This window comes from Rhinolophus sinicus, linkage group LG09, assembly GCF_036562045.2.
Source record: "Rhinolophus sinicus isolate RSC01 linkage group LG09, ASM3656204v1, whole genome shotgun sequence".
Taxonomy (NCBI): domain Eukaryota; kingdom Metazoa; phylum Chordata; class Mammalia; order Chiroptera; family Rhinolophidae; genus Rhinolophus; species Rhinolophus sinicus.
The window spans coordinates 99,358,044-99,380,953 of record NC_133758.1 but is presented as its reverse complement, the minus strand read 5'-3'; the positions used below and the strand labels follow the sequence as shown (position 1 = coordinate 99,380,953).

General features: G+C 40.0%; 1 protein-coding gene across 10 annotated transcripts in view; it reads left to right on the top strand.

Annotated features, from left to right (window-relative positions):
• RAPGEF5 (Rap guanine nucleotide exchange factor 5) overlaps window positions 1-22,910 on the top strand; it is a 430,438-nt gene that overhangs the window by 312,648 nt on the left and 94,880 nt on the right. For all 10 annotated transcript variants that reach the window (XM_074340840.1, XM_074340846.1, XM_074340842.1 and 7 more), the window contains 2 exons: window positions 11,947-12,020; window positions 21,342-21,467. In XM_074340840.1, coding sequence (XP_074196941.1) covers window positions 11,947-12,020; window positions 21,342-21,467 — 200 coding nt within the window. The remainder of the gene's footprint in view (window positions 1-11,946; window positions 12,021-21,341; window positions 21,468-22,910) is intronic.

Below are 22,910 nucleotides of genomic sequence, written 5' to 3'. Positions count from 1 at the left end.
AATAACAGAACTATTATAAAGCTCTCATGTTATTGGCAGTAAAAGGTTTATAAATGGAGAGAATAATTACTAAGTTTTATTTGTTGGGCAGACTCAGGAGCAAGCAAACATTCTTACTGAAGTTTCTATGCTAAATTTACCAGGAAGACGTTTTGGTGGGAGTGGATTGCACTCGTTTAAAAGGAAGTGAATTTAACCCTGGCTTCAAATCAGTGCACCTGAACAAAAGCCATATCCTTGTAAATTGTGGGCAGATCCCAAGTCAATAGAACTAAGGGACTTGTCTGGTTCTCTTTTTGCCAAAAAGTAGCTAACTTCTATCTATTGAAAATTCAAATATTTAGTAAAAATGAAGCATTCACTTTCAGATTTATTAAGATCAATTGAGGAGGTTTCCACCTTATCATGTTAGTATTTTCTGGTAGAAAAATGACTGAGAAATTTGAGACTGAGGTTATGTTTATATCCTTAGGAATAGATGATAATTTTTAGAAACGTTGTCCATTTCCCCCGACTCTATGATAGAGAACAAAGCACGACAGATAGAATTGCCATCTTAGTTATATATGTTCTTATTGTCTTCATTTTGATTCTTAGTTTTGTTTTCCTCTGTTTAAAAGGCCCACTTCTGTATCCTAAGCTCTGAAGGTGGAGATAAGTACAGGTCTGTGGGGACAGAGCCAGGAGTGCCTTTTCCAGGCTCTCGCCCTCACGTGGAAAGGTGCTCACTCGGGTAGTAAATGGCCATCAACTGTGATTGGATGGCCATCAGCTGTGGCTAGTTGGCTGTCAGCTGTAACCAGTGAGCCATTGGCCACTAATATAACTGCCATGGCTACGCTAGCAGAAAGATGGGGGCTAGCAAGAAGATGGTGACTGAGCTAGCAAGAGCGGATTGCAATTAGCACGGCGGATTGCAGCTAGCAAGTGGGATTGGCTGGCAGAGAGAAGTGGATGGCAGGTTGCGGATTCTGTGGCTCCTGCTTCCTGTGTCTACAACCCAGCTGCCAGCGAGAATATAGTGGTATGACTCCCCTATCTATGGCTCCGTGGGTGTTCCATTTTGGACTTACCGTATCCTGCGTTCTTATGTGGGGAGCAGGACCAGCGACCCCGCGCTACAAGGTCCTTCTTCTCTGTCTGAGGGGGGCCTTATACAGAAAATGCAAATTTAACACCAATTAGTAAGAAAGCAAACTTCCCCATCCTTCATGTGGGAGGCATTAAGGGAGATTGGAGATTGTTGGTAAGCCCTGGCCAAGAAGGCCTCCTGCTGGCAGTGGATGGAGTGGGGCATTTTTCCAGCAGCTTGTGGTCTCCAGGGAGTGGTGTGTGTACCTAGTCTGGTCACGGAAAAGGCAGATTCCATCATCAGGCTTCTTGGTGTGGGAACAGCACACCTAGACCGTAGGCTTGGATATTGGGCACCTCCCACCCTCCAGAGGTTTCAGAGTCATCACTGCATAGAATTCAGGCTTAGCATTTGTACGTAAATCCAAGCGATTGAAGTTGCTTCATTTTGCTGGTAACGTTAGGCCTGCATGAGTCAATGGATTTCAGGGTTAGTTTTGTGACCAATTGGACAGTCTCATCAAAAGATAACATTTCTTTGTGTGGTTCAGGACACTCTAAGTACGTTTTCCCGGGGCCTGCTCTAGTGCAGTTTTTTTATTGGTATTTTGAGAAGAAACCCAGACAATTAAAATAATCTATATTTTATCTATTTTCTGTGAAAATTCAAAATACATATACTTTTTACTTTTGTGAGAGGAAATATGGCTCAGAGCCTTTGGCATGGAGTTGAAAAATAGTTTGGGCTAATAACCAATGCTGTTTTTTTCCCCAAGTATATTTTGGCTTAGTTTTGTCACCTGGCAATCTTATGAGATTGTTCTATTTTATGAGCCATTAAAGCACTTACATTGGTACTCAAAAATGGTAATGTAACAGGTTCTCAAAATTATTCACTGCACTGCAATATGGATGGGAAATGCTGTGTTCTTTATTTTCGACAACTGTGCTATATCCCTCACAGGCTGCTACCTACTGCCAGTGGGCTGTATTTTAGCTGTTTCTCATTTGAACTCTCTTTGTGATAAATGGTCTATTCAGATGGTTGCTCCTGCCGAATTTAAATCCTCCCTTTTGGACCACTGAGTCCCTGGCCTGTAAGGGTTATTGGAACCCCACGGTCTCTGCAGAGGGGGCCGTGCCAGTGGCTGCTGCCCCTGTGGGATTTGCAGTGGTGGTCAGGGGCCCATCTCGCCTGGGTCAGGGTCTCTGGGCCTTCCTGGCTGTCCCACTCCACATTGCCTCTTGCTGGGGCTGCAAACCTGACCACTTCCCAGCCACATGCTCCATCGGGGCTCTGGCTCTTTGTGAGGGTAGGTGCCTTTGCTGGCCTTTGTCCCCAGGTCATGTAGAAAATTTTGAGTCCTTGCAAACGTCCCATCCTGGGAAAGAAGAGCAACTCAGGAAAAAGAAGCTCTGTACCCTGTCTGTCACTAGCTTTAAACTGTGCTCACTGCTGCTCCACTGTGGGTGTGCTGGTGTCCACGTGGGGCTGAGGGAAGACTTAGAGGCAGTCTTCTGCCTGCCAAGGCTTGATCTGTGTGTAAACCTGTACTCCCGCCCTCAGGGTGCCCTCAACCATCTACCTGCCCTCAGCCTCTCAGAGCCCAAGCCCAACCAGGGAAGATCAGGCGCACAGCTCTTACGTTCCCTCTCTGCTGCCTCGTTACCGTTCTCCTCCCACAGTACTTGGAGCAACATGGCGACAGCCTGTTGCGTCCTGACTGCCTCCTGAGGGAACTAAACCTGTGGCTTAGACTCCCCAGGAGAGAAGGAGCATGGATCTTTGACATCCAGAGCTGGTTCTGGATGTGCAAAGGAAAGTAAAATTTATCTACAGATTTGCCCTTTCAAGCCTGTTGTCTTGCTACGATAGTCTCCCTTGGATGTTGAATACAAATATTAATGACTTGTGTTTGTTTCTTATCTTCCACTCTACTGCAGCAGTAGGTGGCTCTCCGTAGGAACAAGCTTCCATCCACAGATGAAAATGCAAACGGAAAAAGCACATTACCATGTTTTGTAGTATAAAGTAGCTACCCTTGCTTAAGCACCTTCTATCCATCCTTCCTTCCCCACACCCAAGCTGTGGGGTAGTGTTTATCATCATTCCCCCTTTTGCAGGTAATGACATTGAAACTTGGTGAGGTGATATCATTTTACAAAGGTCATATACTAGAAATATGATAGGAATGATGTCATAGTTTTCTCCTGAATATGTGATAAAAGAAATTGCCTTAAATTCTAGCAGGTTAGATTTAGACGAGGGTTAAGGAACATTTTCAAATCTTTCCTGGCCTCCTCTTGGCCTTCCTACCCCCCACTGATTGATTGAGTGAGTGAGTGATGGATTGATTAATTAGTCAGATCAATACTTCGCTTGTATTTGCAAACACAAGATCTCTTAGGGAATTCTTGGTGGTTCCTCTGTATGTTTTAGAATTCCACTGTCATGTCAATGGGAAGATTTAGCCGTAGAATTACTGATAATTCAGAAGCAAAAAAACCTTATGAGCATCATATGAGTGGCAGAAACCGGCAATGTTATTTTTAAAATGTAGATGCTTGCCTACCATAAAACCTTACTTAACAAGGCTGTCAGTGTAGATCTGACCTGTTGTGTTTTCTGGTTTATAATCCCAGAGACAGATTTGTGTAGCTGTGAAAAGAAAATGAACAGACTCAGGTTCAGTTCTGCCTTAGCCATGTGCTATGACTCAGTGGTTTCCAGAGGCCCATTTTCTTATTCTGTGAAATGGAGCTAAAGGCACATGCCTCTGGGGCTTGGGGGGTTGGGGGTGGGTGAAGGGGGGACTGATGGGGGGGAGGGGGTAAATAAGATGGCGTAAAGCATGTAGCTTCCTGTTGGCACATAATTAGGCTCAGAAATCACTTTTTTTTTACCCCCTGACCTAAAATTCTTTAAATTTTTTTAATTCCTGAGAGAAATTATATAAAAGAGAGGAGTAGCAGAGTACACTAGGATCTTTTTAAATGAACATCTCGCAGCGTCTGAGCATCACTGCTGCTTCTATTTTTCACTGTGATTATAGCAGATTGAACCTGTCTTGGCACTAGAACACATCCTAAAAATGCACTTAAAAAAACTGAAGTTTTTCTATTTCTCATTTAAAATGTTGAAGAGAAATTATGCCTAAGGTTAACTTGATTTATTTAATTGAAGTTTTATTTTAGGTACATCATATACAAGCCATCTTTGCATTAAAAGGAAACATGTCTTGCTTTTTGTTTTTGTTTTTCTGCTACGTTTCCTCATAAGAAGGGCCACTGAATGGGCTCCTGGGATCAAATACTGATAAGCTCTTTATAAGTCTGGCCTACAGAGCAAATATTTATGGCCTAATGAAAGGAACTGATACAGGATATAGTTCGCGCTGGTGACATTATCATTTTTCTCTGTTGAATAACTTTTCCACTGACTGGACATGTATTAAGTGTTACACAAAAGAAAACACGGCAAAAACCTATCAAGAAGTGGGAGGAAAGGAAGTTTGGAGGGTCTCTGCTATAAGACAAAGACGGGGGGCTGAAACGGGATCCTTTGTGCCTTAGGGCTGGGGTATGTCAGGCAGCCAGCCAGGAGGCAGAGAAGCAGGCCAGAGCCCTCGCTCAGTGGCTTGAGCTGCTTCCAGCCAAGTGTCTGAGTATCTGATGGGGGAGATGGCAGTTTTCCAACTACTTCTGATTTTAGCCTCCTCACTGTAGATTTTTTTTATGTTGTCCGTGTGCTGTGAAATTTCAGACCATCAGGCCACCTATAATCGAATGTTAATAAACGTAGTACATTTCTTTTGTGCCGCAAACATTTATTATTTGCTCTATATAAACCCATGGGTCGTGAGACATGGCGAGAGAGGGGAAAGGAGTGTGTAGGAGCACTTAAAAATGAGTAAGTCATTAAGGCCCTAATTTTCAAAGACTCTGAATTCCTAGTAGGAAATTCAAGTCAGTTCTTACTTAGACGGTTTGCAATAAACCTCCTGTTTTCTGTGTTTTCAGTCTCACTCCTGTTCAATTCATTTTAGACAATTTCAATTTTCATACCATGCTGGAGCAGATAAAGACTCAGACCTGGGTACTTACTATCTCCTCCACAATTTCCTGTGCAATTCTGTGTAAGCTATTTAGCATCTCTTGGCCTCAGTTTTCTCATCTGTAAAATGAAGACAATCATCACAGCACTAGGAATCTGATTAAGGAGAAGGCCAACCAGACACCTGTCCTAAAACATTACTTGGGATTAAACAGCCATTGTGGGGTAACAGATACATGATCTCATTGAACTAACTCAGATTTCCCTGTGAAGTGAATCAAGGAAGGTATACCTGGCGATAGGATCTGAGACCCCATGGCCCAGGCCAGGTGGAGGCTTCAGCCTGGATGGTGGCTAGTGTTGATTAATAAAGTTGGGATCACAGGTGTGAAGGTGCTCAACTTGCACGTCCCTGGGCTAAGCCCTACTGTACCAGGATCTCTGGGGGTGGGGCCTGGGGCCTGACTTGGTATTGAACTTCCTGTGTACTTCTCACATTCTGTACGTGGGGAGAGGCAGGATTCTAGAGGAATGGAGGGATGGCATGATCAGACTTGCCTTTGGAAGGGGAACTCGGGCAGCTGTGTGGAAAATGGATTGAGGGAGAGGCTGGCTTGGAGGCTGTGGCCGTGGCCCAGGTGAGAGGTGGTGAGGTCCTGAGCTATGACAGTGGCAGGGAGGAAGAAGGATGGAAACATTTCAGAGGTAGAAGTGACAGGATTTAGTGAAAGGCTGATGTGAGGACTAAGGAAAAAGAACGTGGTGATCGAAACTAAAACACAGACCCCAAGAGGAGGAAGCGGCTTATGGAGTGTAGTGAAGGTGAAAGGTGCTCTTTCAGACCTTCGTGTTCTCACACCCTATTCAATAGGCGACTCTTTCTTGAGCCCAGAGGTTGTGCCACTGCACTTATCATAGCACCTCGTACACAGAAGATATGTGATGGTCTGCAAAATGAAAATATTCAGTACGTAACTGGAGATGTGGTCCTAGAACTCAGGGAAGAGGGAAGAGATGGAGACACCGATTTGGGAATAACCTGCATAATGGTGAAAGTCGAAACCATAGGAACAGATAAGATCACCCAGAAAAGAGGCAAAGAGAAAAGAGAGCCTGCGGGAAACTCGCATTTTTAGAGGGTTCAAAGGATGATAAGGACCAAGAAAAGAGTTTTAAAACAACAGTCTCAAGTTCAGCTGACAAGCTGAACAGATTGGGGCTGAGAAAAGATTGTTGGGACAGAGATAAAGTGGTCGTTGGTCAGCTTTCAAAGAGAAGTTCGAATGGCACTGGATGGGCCTGATTATACTACTTCATGACACGTCTTACGGGTGAATACTGACCACTATTTTTCAAATTTTAACATTAAAGAAAAATGCAGGGATGCAATAGAAGTTACAACTGATTGTTTTCCTTTTTTTTTTTTTTAAAAGAATAGAAAAGATTTAAGCATTTTGAAGCATTTGTGATTATATTACTGGTAAACAAAATTAAATAGACTCTACCAGCATTTCTTGCCACAAGCATGTTTCCATGCCACCCCCCAGGGAAGGTACTGCTTGCTGGATATGGATGGAGTATCACTGAGGGGCCTCCTAAAATAAATATTATGGCCCATCTCCAGGGATGGTACAAAAAAACAGCTGGTTATTTAGATAATGAGGAACTGGGTTCTGCCTCCTGTGGGGCCTGGAAATGTTTTCCTAACATTTTTATGTCCACAACCCACAGAACACACAGAAGAGCCTGACCTAGTACACAGCTCATCCACATTTGTGAAAAATACTTACCTTTACTAGTTGGGATGCATTTTGATCTTTATATTTCTTTCCCATTCTTTGTATTCTAGTCTGTTCTATTTCATTAAAGAAAAGAAATGAAAAGAAGCACTGGTCCACATGAAGGGATTTACACCATGCTGTTCACGCACTCTGTGTGCTCCATTCTTGACCAAGGCAGACTTGAGATGCCACAGACACATAGATTTTTATATGGGGACAGGGACACGTTACTTAATCTCTTCTATAAAAGAGGGCTGGTTTTACCTGCCCAGCTCTTCAGGGTGTATGAACGTCAGATGGGACCCTTTATGAAAGAGCTTTCTCTCTGTAAAATGCCTCACAGGTGAAAAAGTATATTGTTGCCAAAACTTTAATTCTTGGCAAAGTACCGAACAAATTCTTTTCCTTAACTATAACGGCCGATACTTGCCGACATTGAGACTCAAAGTGCTAACTTTCTGTCTGTAAATTTTTCATTGGTTTGTAAATTTAAAAAATACATATATTTCTGTTGTTTTTTAAAGAACACTGTCAACTATAGTTACCTAATGCCTTGTGATCATTGTGTGTTTAATATTGTGTTAGCGTGGCTCTTACCTTTACAATATTGATTAACAAAAATTAAATGAGCATCATTTTGAAAGGACATCAATCCCCTTTGTGTTTTAACAATAGTATTAGTAAAGTTATTAGGAGAATTTTCTTAGCCACCATCCTAGTAAGTGGGGTGAGGGGAGAGAATACCTGTGGTCTCCAAGGCAGAAAGAAGGTGATATCAGGCAAGCCCTACAACCCTTGGAGGCTGTCAGCAGGAGCTCCTCTGGAATTGCTCATGGCTAACTTACAAATAGAGACATTTTAAACGAAGTGCTCGTTTGTGAGTTAGTGCTAATTAATCCATGTGTATTCTTAGTTCTCATGTGGGCTGTCGTGTTCACTATTTAGAATACATGCTTTTGATCTTGTGCTTGTGAGTTTTGTTGTGGTAAGTTATTTTCAAAGGCCTTTTCTTGCTTTTAGACTCTGTGTGTTGAGAGATAAGGGGATGGTTTGTGTTGGCAGTGAGTGAGGCTCCGTGCCTCCCTGGTCCCAGGAGCTGTCATTCCTGTGTACGTGTTGCGTGTTGCGCTGGAGGGAACTGTCCCAGAATCAATATTTGCGTAGGAAATTTCCCCGAACCTACTCTTATTCTGATCAGATAAAAGAAAAGCTAAGCTCAGAAATCTAAATAACTGCTTCCTCCTCCTTTCGCCAGATGAGCCCCACCTCTAGGAGGCATGAAGAGAGAAATTGCCTCCCTATTTGTCCCTTGACATCAATCTTTGTATTAAAGCGTCATAGAGTACTTCATTTTAGGTGACTGACTATTTATTTACATGAGATTTCTTGGGGGTGATCATAAATCCTTGAAAGTCCAGTATAAGTTTTTGTAACCAACTGGTATATATGAACCGCTGGCTAAACTGCACTTCTGGAATCATGGTTTTTCAGAATTTCCAAGAAAATCACGTTATCTATGCTTTGGAAGAGGCCATGCTCTTTCTTCATCATCAGGGGCCTGAGGTTAAGAGTCACCGGAACTTTGAGAGGCTCTCCATTATCCTGGTTGAGATGGATTGCGGAGTTCCCTTGCCACTTCCCTTAATTTCCTTGTGTTTCTAATTTTTTGCTATGTTAACCAAAATGTAACATAGGGCAACAAATATTGGGGTCTTCAAAGATGTGGCAAAAAATGTAACACTGTTGTTGGGGAGAAGCTAGAAATACAGGACTGAATTTTTATCCTAAGTATGCTTTTGTGCTAATCTCTTCCTCCTTTGATTCTGTTTAGATGTCTTAAGAATTTTGCCTAAATCTCAAAAACATAGTGCTAATTCTCAATCCTGAAATTGTTATTCATTATCTTGCATGTCCTATCATAGTATCATAAGATAAGAAAAGGAAATACCTCTATTCCCAGAACATTGTTGTTTTAGAAACAAACGCATGAATTTAGTAGGCAAAAATATTCCAAAATTTAATTTTTTTCAATTTCATCAAAACTAAACATTTGAAGAGCAAACATTCAAATAAAGCATAAATTAGGTGCCAAGGTATTGTTGGTACTTCATGTGGGTGTACCGTGTTTCCCCGAAAATAAGACCTAGCCAGACCATCAGCTCTAATGCGTCTTTTGGAGCAAAAATTAATATAAGACCCGGTCTTATTTTAATGTAATATAAGAGCGTGTCATAATATAACATAACATAACATAACATAACATAACATAACATAACATAACATAACATAACATAACATAACATAACATAACATAACATAACATAACATAACATAACATAACATAACATAACATAACATAACATAACATAACATAACATAACATAACATGCCAGGTTTTATATTAATTTTTGCTCCAAAAGACACATTGGAGCTGATGGTCCGACTAGGTCGTATTTTCGGGGAAACGCAGTTGTTGTCTCACATTGGTATAGTATCAAATTGCTCCCCCCCAAAAAAAAATTACTCCCCAATACAGGATGAGGTAAGACTTCTTGTATTATTATAATTAGTTAAGTGGAGTTCCTTCGCTAGCCCATTGCATGTTTAAGTGCAATTTAGGATGTTATTCTGTATTTTATTTTTTCCTTTGCATTCGCCTCTAGTTTTTTAGAGACAACACTAGTGTTTTTCTTTATTCTTAAGTTTCCTTCTAACAGTAGCAACAGGGGATCCCCTTTGAATAGCACTGAATGGAACTTTTTGCTGAAAATAGAAGAAAAGCTTCTGCCCACTTCCGCTGTTCCTGCCTTGCCTTTAGATGCTCAGCTGGTAGGAGTTATCCTAGTTACCCCTGGAGTTTAATAGAATTTCCCGCCCCTCTTTTTTTTTTTTTTTCTTTTTACAAATAATTATGAAAGGCATAGCTATATGAGTAGGTGTCGTCAAGTTGTGCCATTTGGGTCACTTGGGGAGGAATTGTTATCCCGTTAGTTGTTACTGAGCTCATATTATATGCAAGGCCTTTAGGTGGGCTCCACAATTAGCACCACACAGCAGGCATAAAAGGCATACAAAAGCAAAAGGTACATGGAATGATATTTTTAAAAATACAGAGCAGAAAGCATAGTATTTAAAAGTACATAAAATGCAAACTGCATCCAAAAGTACAGTGGGTGACCTCACTGTTAGCGAGGTTGGTATGCTTTTTTATGGAGATGGTAAAAAGAATAAATGATATGAGGACGAGCATTCACTCATTCTACTTAGAGGTCATCCTTGAGTGCTTCTTCTCCCACCCCCAGCCCTGTATTCAATTCACTGGCACATTGTGTCCATTTTGTCTAAAAACACAGCTCAAATCCTCCATGTTTCGTCAGCTCATTGCCACTTCCCTGGTCTGAGCCAATGTCATCTCTAGGCAAGACGAGAGCAACAGTCACCGGGTCTTCCTGATCCCTCTCTTGAGTCTCTTAAGTCTGTTCTCCACAAAAAAGGCAAAAGAACTTTTGAAAATATACATCAAATCATGCAATTTCCGATTTTAAATTCCTTAGTGCTTCCCTATGTTCTTAGGCCAAAATCGGAATTTACCATGGTCCATACTCTCCGGGCTTGTTTCATATCACTCTCACCTGCCATGGGTGGCTCCATCTCAACCTACAGATCGCAGCCCAAATACCACTTCTTCAGAGAAGCCCCCTCCCTGGCCTCCTCTCCAAAATGCCCCCCCCCCACTTGGTTTTCTGTCATTTCCCCATTTATCATGATCTTTAATTCCATTTTATTTTTTAAATTATTTTTGTTGTTGTTGTTATTAATTGTAGTAGTAGTGGTTATTGTTCATTGGTTAACTCCCCAGCTACTGTGTTTCCCTGAAAATCAGGCCTAGCCGGACCATCAGCTCTAATGCGTCTTTTGGAGCAAAAGTTAATATAAGACCTGGTCTTATTTTACTTATTTCTTATAGTAAAAGAAGACCAGGTCTTATCTAACATAATAGAAGACTGGGTCTTCTATTAATTTTTGCTCCAAAAGACGCATTAGAGCTGATGGTCCGGCTAGGTCTGATTTTCGGGGAAACTCGGTAGGATGTAGAGTTCATGAGGTCAGGGGTTTATCGGTCTTGTTCACAAGAATAACTCCAGTGCCAGGCACATGGTCGATCCTCACTAAATATTTATTAAGATGAAAGAGCCAGCTATATAAAGAGAAAAATAAGGAAGTCACTGTGCCTGGGTCAGACTTGGGTGCACTGTGTCGTGGTGGTGAATCTCAGCGTGAAGTTGCAGATTAGGAGGAAGCTAGAGAGTTCAAGGTAAACCTTCATGGATGAACGGAGAGTTTCAACTTGATAAGATAAGCAATAGGTAGGCCAACACATGGCACTTGTTGTTGTTATCTTTTTGGAGATCGATTAGTTCAACAGTTGTGCCCAAGCTGCATTGTATTAGGGAGAGGCTGGAACCAGGGGCTTTCTGTAACGAGGTTGTGGCACCAGCTTAGAAAGGGAGAGAAGAACTTGGAAAGGGAGAGGCTGAGGGAATATGGGAGAAGAGGTGGATTCAAGACCCCACAGCTCAGAATTTTGTGGTAACAATGCACTGAGCAATCCACATATAAAATATGCTTCTTATATAACACTAAACTATTAGCACCCCCAAAAAAAATCACATTAAAAAAAATGACATTCCCGCATGAACTTGATAGAAGCCTTCATCTATACCCCAACTCACCTTTGGGTAAAGCACAAAACAGACATGATGTCTTGATAGGTTTTGGTGAAAAGGAGAATGAGGTCAGCTTTCCATTGCCATTGATTTTAATAAATGAGATAATGTACATGAAAGTGCCCAATGTTATTAGTTAATTTTTTTCATCCTAGTAATAAAAAGATAGTACCAATATTTACATTTTGTGAATCTGCATAATATTATTTTTTCCTGTCAAATTGCTGTCTGAAAGAAAATGATCTGAAACAGTTTTATTATGATGATACATTTGTTTGATTAATTAATTTGTTTTTTGTTTTTTAAATTTAAGCAATTGAACAAGATGAAGAAACCAGTGACAAACACGTAACTGTGACAGACACTGAAGGGGTTCCAGATTCTCAGGTATGATAAGTTCTGTGACAGTCCCGGAGGGGACCCTTCTTTTCTGTTGAGAAAGGTGACATAGTGCAGGTGTGATATAGGTTTTACCTTTTACGTTCTGTAAAATAGTCATAGTATGGGAATAAAATACTTGTTTTTCATAAAGAGACCTTTCACAAGAAAGGTTATAAATTGATAATCGCGTTCATAATTTGATTCATGCAGGAGAAACACATAGGGAGATATACTCCACTTCTCAGAAAAAAGCAAGGAACGTAAGTGAAGAACCAGGAGAGACCACCCTTAGGGCAGACCATCCCCTGGAGACGGCAGAGGAAACTCAGCTAGCTGACAGCGTGAGAGCTGGGGCTTGGCCAGATAGGGTCACGTGATGCTGCACCTGCCAAAGGTGCCAGCCCCCAGTATCTACTTCATGGCATGGATATGATTTTGGTAGCACCTTACCTCCAAACACTTTTGCAGCATAAAAACTTGGACACCCTACTGCTAGCAACTGTTAACTTTGTGTAAAAGCAGAGCATTTCAAGATTCTTAGTGGGAACAGCAGGGAGAGAAGCAGAATGGGTGACGTTCTTTTGCAAGTCCCCAATAATTCTTTTGTAAGTCCTCAATAATTCAGCTCCTCAGAATTCCATCCCCCTTGACACCCAGCTGTAGCATTAAGTGACATAGCTAACTATCGAGTTACCTTAAGCCAATTTCTCAACCTTTTTGATTTTTAGATTACTCATCTATAAATCTACCTGATAGGACAGTTGGGAGGATTAAAAAGAAAAGTATGTAGAATAAATAAGCCATTGGGTTTTATTATGCCTGACAACAAGAAAGGAGTAGGTCCAGGTGAGTCTACTCCTTGGAAATTGATTGTAGTGTGTACAGAGCAATGGGCTGGTCTACCCAAGAAGAAGAATCTGACAGACTCTACCCTGAGGCAGACAGGGGTGCAGAAACTCTGGAAGCACACGAGCCCTTTTGTGAGCCCTCATTGCATGCCCAGTGTTGATCTGTTCTACTACACCTTGCAGAGGAAATTGCATTGAAGGATTGTGGTGACAGGATCACGGTGTCACCTATGTCCAAACTCATCAAGATGTACACGTGAAATATGTGCAGTCTTTTGTATATGAAAGTATACTTTAATAAAGCTGAAAAGAAGATTCTTAGTTTGGTTGGCCCATTGCACTTGACCTTTAACATTCTAAAACTGTTCACAAGAATCCCGTTAGCTTTTCAGTCAAGATTGCACTGGTTGTAGTTTTATTAAGTTCATATAAGGAATTGTTTGGAATTGTCTTGCTATAGTAATATTCAAAATGCTGCAATCCACAAGTTCATACTGAAATTACACTTCCGGCTTCCAAGCAAACCTGGGAAGGGATTCCTTTCTGGCATTTTTCTTAAATCATTAAAGTGGGACAGATGTTTTTAAATTTAAATTGTTATTTTTTATCTGTTTTGAATTTATTCTATGGGCAAAAGTCTGTTTTAATGCTTTATGTCTTTGTGTATCTCAAAAGGATGCCCAGACCTTGCTCTTCAAGAGAGTTTGATTTTTTTTTTCAGCAATAGTGACATAATTGCACAAGATGTACAGAGGAATGAAATCATGAAGCCAGTTGAAGGCAGTGAATTGATAATTAGATCAGGAACAGACTGTGTTTAGGTTTGGAAGTCATGAGTTGAGTTCACTGGGATGCATACTTACGAGTGTTATTGGCTTAGGCCGCGTAGGAAGGAAGGCAGCTGTATCCTCCTCTAATGTGTCTGAGAAAGCTTGATCTGCCCCCCACAGGAGAAGCGCCCGTTTTATTGGTTTGACTCTGCAGGTCTGTCTATACAAAAGCTCTGGGTAGAATCATCAGTAATTCAAGTCATGTAAGGTGAGCTTAAAGAAAACGTTCAGCATTTCACCATCAGATATCTAGGCAGAATTAGCAATAGATGTATATGTGTGCTCACGAGTGTATACATATGTACTTTTATTAATTTGATGTTTGAGGTATATACCTATAATTGATGGAGCCCCTCTGTGCCAAACGCTATGGCGAGTATTTCACATTACTGCAATCTTCACTCCAGAGTGTGTTTTAAACAAGTTAAGTGGAAATTGGCTGTCATTCCTTCCCCATTAGCGATGACATACTCGTATGTCACTATGGAAAAAATATGCCCCTAGGCTGTTGAAAACTTTGCCTCTATGGAGGGTTAAGACAGTCACTAACCCCAGAGAGACTGGACCTTGTATACAGGTTTCCCACCTCCCAGAAAACTCCAGTTCTGCCCTGATATATTAGTTCCTGTTTTCCTTTTCTCACTAAAAACTCTTTCCTGCCTATGAAACTCCCTGTTTTAATGCAGTGACGTGTGGGCAGAGTGAAGAGCTCACGTAGAGTTGATTTGCATCCCAGCCCTCTTCCTCATAGCTGGTGCCTGTGGGCGAAGGGGCAAGTTCTGTAGTGTCTCTAAACCTGTAAGTTCTGTCGGGTCGTACCTGTGTGTTAGTCACCAAAGTATCCCCACCATGCTAGGCAGTGATGAACATGCTTGATTTTCTTCTCCGCAAAGTAGAGATACTATAAAGTTGACATGAGTGTGAAATGAAGCAACATTAAAAATGCCTGCCATCCTGGCACATAAGAGGTTCCATAAATGTCAGGCAGCATACATGAAGTTTAAGGGCACCATCCCCAGGGCCTGACTGCCTGGGTTCCTTCCTGGCTGTCACAGCAACCTTGGGCAAGACACTCTACTCTCCTGTGCCCCACATTCCTTTGCTGGAATACCGTGTTTTCCCGAAAATAAGACCTAATCGGAGAATAAGCCGTGGCATGACTTTTCAGGATGGCATCCCCTGAACATAAGTCCTAATGCATCTTTTGGAGCAAAAATGAATATAAAACCTAATCTTATTTTCGGGGAAACAGGGTAGTATTGAGAGTTAACACTTATTCATATGCACCTGGCACTCTTCTAAGCTTTTCAATTTTATTAACAATTTAAAACCTCACAACAAACCCTATGAGGCAGATAACAGAATCACCACCACTTTACAGATGAGCTGGTAAGTGGTGAGGCCAGGAATCAAGCCAATGCAATCTGTCTCCAACATCCTTGCTTTTTTCACCACTGTGCTAAACTGCCTTTCTAACTAAATCTCTATAAAACGGGAGTAATTACTGGCTTGTTGTGAAGATTAAATGAGGATATGTGAAGCAATTAGATCACTGCCTGGCACATGGTACTCAAAAAACGTTAGCCTCTGTGAGTTATCATTATGAGCATCTATCACATGGCTTTTTGGCTTGAGTATTGCAGGGGTCGCGGTAGTGCTCTGTCTACCATTATGGTGTCTTCACATACCTTCAGCATTCTCTACCCATCACTTGTTATAACTCTTTATATAGGACTAAGGATTAAAGACTCTATCAAAATATACACACTTTTTCCAGGTTCTAGTTTAAGGGTTCCATGACATCTTCAATGAGTAATTTATAACGTGTTGAACTTTGGAAATTCTCACTCATATTCAGGTGGCCATTGGCCACTGGATTCAGTGATTATTTTCATTGTCTCCTATCCCCCACTGAAATCAATCATTTTAACATTAAGTGACAATACTGTTAATTATACAAATTAATTGACACGTTTGATGATTAATTTATCAGTAGCCAAAGTGTGACTTTTTTGGTAATAGACTGAAGAAAGCTCTAATTTAAGCCTGTGATAGCTGTCGTAGAAAACACATAATCCTTTTAAATCTTTCATTAGAATGTATTAGAATTTTCTTATCCTTTTTTTTTTTAAACTTTATTATTTGTTAACTTTGCTGCCCTGCTTAGCAGTATGGTCGATAATACATACAGATCTGAGCTGTAATTTCTCTCAGGTCAAAACAAGATAAAATATTGGTGACCTCCCTAATTTAGTCTGAAAGTTCAAGGAATTAAATATACGGTATAATGAATGAACCCCTTACTTTGTCAATTATGTAAATATATAATGTATTTAGTTTCATCAAAAGAGAAAAATTATGTAAGTATAGTAGATTAAGAAAGTATTTGAGGGGCGGCCGGATGGCTCAGTTGGTTAGAGCGCAAGCTCTGAATAACAGAGTTGCTGGTTCGATTCCCACATGGGCCAGAGAGCTGCGCCCTCCACAACTAGACTGAAGACAACAAGCTGCCATTGAGCTCTGCAGGGGAGGCTGGATGGCTCAGTTGGGTAGAGCACCAGCTCTCAACAACAGGGTTGCTGGTTCAATTCCCACATGGGATGGTAGGCTGCGCCCCCTGCAACTGAAAATTGAAAATGGCAACTGGACTTGGAGCTGAGCTGCGCCCTCCACAACTAGATTGAAGGACAATGACTTGGAGCTCATGGGCCCTGGAGGAACACACTGTTCCCCAATAAAAATTTTTTTAAAAAAAGATTTGAGGGAAATCACAGTAATAAAGTCCATGTAACTATGGTTTCTGCCTCCCTCCGTGCCCCCAGCATGCTCTAAGAGGGTGCAGTATCACACACAGTGTTTGTATAGGACAGCTGTATCCGATCAACGTGGTATATTAACACCAGTAACTCTACAAAGGAGGAGGCCCAGAGGAATGAACCTCCCTGAACTTGCATTACCTCACATGCACAGTGAGGGAGTAGGAGTCACTGAATGATTGCTAAGGCTCTATGATGCCCCAGCTTGCTTTGAGGTCTGTACTAGTAATGCCCTGGTCATTAATTAGGAAACCTGCATTTACCATCACACTTTCCATCATATGCAATTTTACTATGAATGCTTCTTGGTCCTTCCCCAAGTATCAAAGGGTATGTGTTTTCCTGAAAATAAGACCTAGCTGGACAATCAGCTCTAATGTGTCTTTTGGAGCAAAAATTAATGTAAGACCCGATCTTATTTTACTATTGTACTATAAGACCAGGTCATAATTATAATATAATATAATATAATATAATATAATATAATATAATATAATATAATATAATATAAAATACTGGGTCTTGTATTAACTTTTGCTCCAAAAGACACATTAGAGCTAATGGTCCAGCTAAGTCTTATTTTCAGGGAAACAGTATATTTTTCTATCCCAACCAGGAAGAATTTTTTCTTAGTTTTCTTCCTTTCTCTGAAGAAATTTGAGAAAATGAATGCTTGCTGCCCTAAAATAATGATGATAATAATTATTATCCCAATCCATCAGTGTTTTATTCTGTTATTTGGAATTCCTGTTTAAAGTAGCCAAAAAAAAATTATTGCATAAATTTCTATTCAAGATTTAATTTTTAAAGAAATGTGTCTATTATGTAGCAATCAGTAAGAATTTATTAGAATACCCTGAATTTGTGTTGAATAGTGTTCTGTAATTGCAAAAGTGCTTTCATGACAAGTGGACTCTTTCATCCTGGTTTTCCTTCCCTTGATAGCGGTTTTTGTGTGGTGTTTTTTCTAAGTGTTGTAGAAAGACGGATTTTTAAAGTTACAATAATGCAGAAAATGTTTCATTCATAGAACTGTGCTCTTTCACCTTTTGTCATAAAGGTTGTTCATTTATTATCCTTGTAGCGTTTCCTAAGGGAATCCTGTCCAAGTTTCATTTAACCACTGATAAATGAACCCAACGTTTTTATGACTCCATTTTGTATATAAAGGAAACAGACTTTTCCATTTACAGTTGTAACATTTCTCTTCTCAAATACTGAAGATCATATGAATAGCTTTAATTATACATTACAGAGATTTTCTTTTTTCAAAGTAGACCTTGAAATAAGGCTCTCAAATAACGTCTGATTCTTACACATTACACTTTTTTTCTTTCTGGCATAGCAAGGTAAACTGTTTATAATTAATTTCACATCAGTAAATTAAGTAGCCCAGGAATGTGAAAGTCTAGATTGAGAGCTGTTAGTTATCTTGCTTCTCTTGCCATAACAAAGCTTCTAAAATAAATCCATGTTTTTTTAATCAAATCACTGAATTATGGAGCTTTGAAAGGGACCCCCAGAAAACATCGGGTTTAGTGAGGTACTTCCAAGAAGGAGTGCCTTATAACTGTCTAGGATGTATGGATATCTCTCTGGGCTTAAGTTCTCCAGGGAATGAAGAACCATTCATAACCTTCCTTGAAAGCTTTTTTTGATAGTTATCATTAAGGATTGCTTAGAATTGATTAACTTGTGAAAATGCATCTAGGAATTATGGGGAAACCAGATAATCAAGAGAGTAGTATTCCTTTTTTTAATTATAAGTTGATTTAATTATAAATATGAAATAATTAAGTCAATCTGAAACCCATTTTTAAAAGTAATTGCATTTTGTGTTTAAAATACAGAATGTGTGTACAAAAGTATCTGGTTCTAATAAAAATGTATTTCTTCAAGAAAGAAAAGTCTGTATTTAGAATCCTAAGCACATGATATGAAGAATGTTTTGAGTTCCTTAAAAACTCATGTTTACACGGAAACCAAAGAAACAAGTAAAAGTCTCTTTAATTTCCTCTACTCAGTCCTATCCTTTTATTGCTGATGATATTATCGGTTGTTGTTTTTTAAAAAAACATGTGTGGGACCCACAGACAGAAGGAAAGACTCTCTAAATCAGTGTCTAGAGGAGGTTAGCTTTGGAGGCTGTGCTGGTTGGAAGAGGTAACAGGCTCATTCCTACCTGCGTAATTAGTTAGCTCCATGGTGCCACCCTCCTGTGGACCACCCTGTCTGGCCCCAGGCCCACATGTGCCCTCTAGTAGGCAAGGGTGCCACACTGAGGAGCAGAAACATAGGTCTAATCCATCACACTACTGAATAAACAACCATGGAGCAGGTCCTGAGGTCGCAGGGTCATTCACTGGCAGGACTGTATATTAAACACGGTGAGGATGACATGGATGGAAAGAGAAGAAATCCCAGATGGTCAACATAAGTGAATTTTCTACATAACAGAAACTTATGTCTTTAAGTGTCAGAAGGTTTAAAGAATGTTAACGACTTTTGGGTGGAACTTGCCCTGAATAGTTTCCTTGCCTTCTTAGTTTAAAGCAGTATCTTAATCGCATTGATCCTCTTTTACTCTCTACTGTTGAGTCTCACCATCTCCACCACTACCACCGGTTCTAAGCCATTTCTCTTCTGAAGACCAGTCTCCTAATTGGGCTTCTAATTTCAACTCCTCCTCCCCACCCAACAGTGTTATCTCAACCCAAAAGACAGAATGATCCTGTTAAAATATGTCAGATTACACCAGTCCTATGTTCAACACCTTCATGAAAGGATTTCCATCTTTTCAGAAAAATAATCTAAACAACTTAGATGGTCTGTACGGAAACTACGTGATCTGGTTCTGGCATCACCTTTCTGACCCATCCCACTAATCCCTCTCCTTTACTCTGCTCCAGTCATGCTGCTCTCTTTGCTCTTCCTTGAGCATGCCAAACACGCCCTAGCCTCAGGGACCACGCACTCCTGTTCCTCTGCCTGGGGCACCCTTCCTGCTTCCTTTAGATCTCCACTCAGATGTCATCTTAGTAAAGAATCTGTCCCTGACATTCCTTTCTGAATAACACCTCCAATCACTTCTCTGCCCCTTTACCCTGCTTTATTTTCCTTCCTATCTGATATTACCATCAGATATTTCATATCTGTACATTGTATAATCCAAATCCCCTATTAAATGTAAGCTCAGTGATATGTGGGACTTTGTTTGTTGTTGTTCACTACCGTATCCCTAAAACCTACAGTAGATCTTGGCATATGATTGTTGTTCAAATAAAATCTGTTGAGTGAGTGCATGAATGAATGAACAAATGAATAAATACAATAGAGAACTAGGGAGATATATATGGGGATTGTATATATATAATGATCAAAGGAGGATATCATAACTATTGGTATTTAAATATGTATTTGAAAGATATGTTGAATAAGAAATAGACAAAATTTTAGTTGCTTTAAAAGGCAAACCTAATACTTATGGGTTGAAGTTCAGTGGTTTCAGAGTTTTGTCTAGGGTGATAAGGGACTTTCCAACAATTCTGGCTTTCCAACAGTACACAGGCTATCTTAAGATAAACTGAGATTCCTGTTCAAGGAAACCTTGGAAATGAACTGGAAGACCTCTTATGAGGGATGTAAAAATAAATCTCTGACTTTGGTGGAGAAATTCCACTTGCTGCTCTCTGGAAATCAGTGATTTGGGCCACTTCACAGATTTTTTTTGTTTCCTTCCTACTCGTTGGAAAAACTACTAGATAAAGAGATATCCTTGCTCCTGGGAATAAAGATTTCGTCATTGCTTTGCATCTGTGGTCCCATTTCTCTGATGCCCACTCAACAAAATGGGTATCTTTAGCACCAAGCATTAAGACCATGAAGCTGTGATCACTTCTGGCCCCTTCTCCGTATTTGGTCATGTTGCTAAGTACATTTAAATCCTGTAGGTTGTATTGGTTAAAACAAAAAATTCCGTAGTTTTGACTATTCCTGCCAAGAGTGACTTTAGATTTCTTTATTAGCTCATGTCCTAGTATGTCAGTATGAACCATTTTTTAAAGAATTTGAGCAAAAACAGTTCATAACTTGTGTGTTATAATGAACATTTTTTTTTTTCCAGTCAAAGTCCTTGATTCTCCTCCTTCATATTATTATGACTTGGGTACTTTGGCATAATAAAAAAAAATATGTTTCTTGGATCATTCCCAAACCCTGATGAAGTTTTAAGCTTTTTTTCCAGCTTATTTTTAATAAACTTTTCCACCGTATTTCATTGTAACATTGGAGATATTTTACTAATAATGCCCCATAGTAACTTTCCAGTAGTAGGGGTGGGGGAGAAATCTCTTGATCTTGTTAACTGTGTATTTGTACATGGAATGATCTGGTGGAGCGAAAGAATTAGGAGGTTGTGTACTGTTATTTTTAGTACTCTGTATCACTTCACCCTTTTTGCCGGAGTGGTTCCTGGCTAACTTTCCCATGAGTTTTTAACCTCTTGTTAGGCTTTGCTTATGTAACAGGAAACAGGCTGTCAGGAACAAATAGTGGCATATCAGGAGTACATGTTAGTAGCAAATGATACAGTTCGCTCTGCCCTTCACTCTGTTAAAGTAGACTCATAAATGAGCTCAACTTTAAGACTTTCGGTGTGGCGGCCTAGCTTAAAATAATACAATTTCCATTTTGGAAAGGCCAAACATTTATCAAGACCATGATTTAATCCAGGCAACAGAGAAGATGAGCTTATTCTAAGGGGAACTTTGCAGCGGTGTCATGTCCTGGGACTGTGGATTTAAGTATATCTTCGCTTTTTCTCCAACTCTTAAGGCGGGGGTGATGTGCAAGCTTCAGGAGAGAGATGACATCGGACGAATTGAACTGGTCCAGAAGTTGGCGAGAGAAAACTATCAATTTTTGCAGACAGACAAAAAGGAACAGGAGAAGTCTGAACACGTAAGCCCTTTTCTTCTTGGGGATGCACATTCGAAGGGGTGGAAAAGGTTTCTGCCTGGTTGTATGTTTGAAGGAAAGAAGATTTCATTTTAAATTCTTTAGTGTTTGGGTTTTTTTCTCCAAAAAGCATCCTCCTTAGTAAAAATGACAGCTCATAGCCAGTGGTTTATGACCCTGGATTTATAAGAGAACTCTTCTCAAAAGTAAGTCGTGTAGAAATATAATAAGAATACATGTAAGGAAATATGAATGCATGTGTATTTATGATCCTAATTTGATGGCTTTCAAATTTGGCCTTGGGAATTTCAACCCATCAGATAGTTTGTGGAATATGAATTTTGAAAGAACATGTATTTTTATGTTTAGTACAAGGGTAGTTCTAGTTACCAAACAAATATATCTGAAGTCACTAGAAATAGACAAGAACAGAACAGATTATAGATATTCTCACCAAGCAGGAGAGTCCAAAAGGGAGTTTTCCCAGTAGCTTATGAATGTTTGTGTTCCAACAAGTGTTATATTGTTTAGATGTAGTTTAACTGGAGGAAAGGGACGCTCTGCTCGGTTCTCCTGAAAGCGGTTATTCAGACTGAGCCTTAGAACCGAGACAGCTGCCGTCACGCTGGGAAGACAATGGGACCACTTTCTTTGGCTACACATTGTTGTCTGTTGACTTTTTGTTGTTGTTTGTAAGACTTCACTCTCAGTGCTGAACTAGCCAGGATTGCTCATAAAGGAAAATTCCTCAGTGCTTATAAACATGTCTTTCTCTGACTTTAATTCTTCCTTGGAATTTTATTTTCAACCCTTTTGAAGGGGGAAAAATTGCTTCATGCTTTTTCTGCTCCAAGGCCCTCAAATACAAATGCTAGGATTTTACTGAGCAGGAGAGGAGGTGAGATAGTCAAGGATGGCAGGCTGTTTAACACTATCACACATCTCTAACAGGGCAACATCAACCCATAGCAATTGGCGTCTCAAGGGGGGAGAACAATACGGCAATTTCCAAGCCTCATAACTGAATTATTTCGTGGGTGACTGTTGCCTTTAAGTACAAATAGAGGCCTCAGGAGCCTTCACTTTACTAGGTACTATTGAAAAGTTTAGGGACTTAGTTTTAGTTGCTAAAAGCAGCCTGAAAGTTGACTGTGTCAAAGACTGACTTCTAGCCTCTGTTGTGTCCTTTGCATATTTCAATATCCAAGCACCTATTAATATTAACTTTCTCAAAACAATTCCCTTTTAATTCATTTTAATTAGAAGAGCAACAGTTTTCTTACGCTATATTTTATTGATTTCAAGACACACATTTCCCCCACCTTTTAGTATCTTTGAAATCAGGATGAGTCTTAACAACGGGTGATATGAAAACATGTCATAGTTTAGTTGTAGGCATTTTTCTTTCCTAGTGGTCCTTAAAATTAATGATATATTTTACAGTGT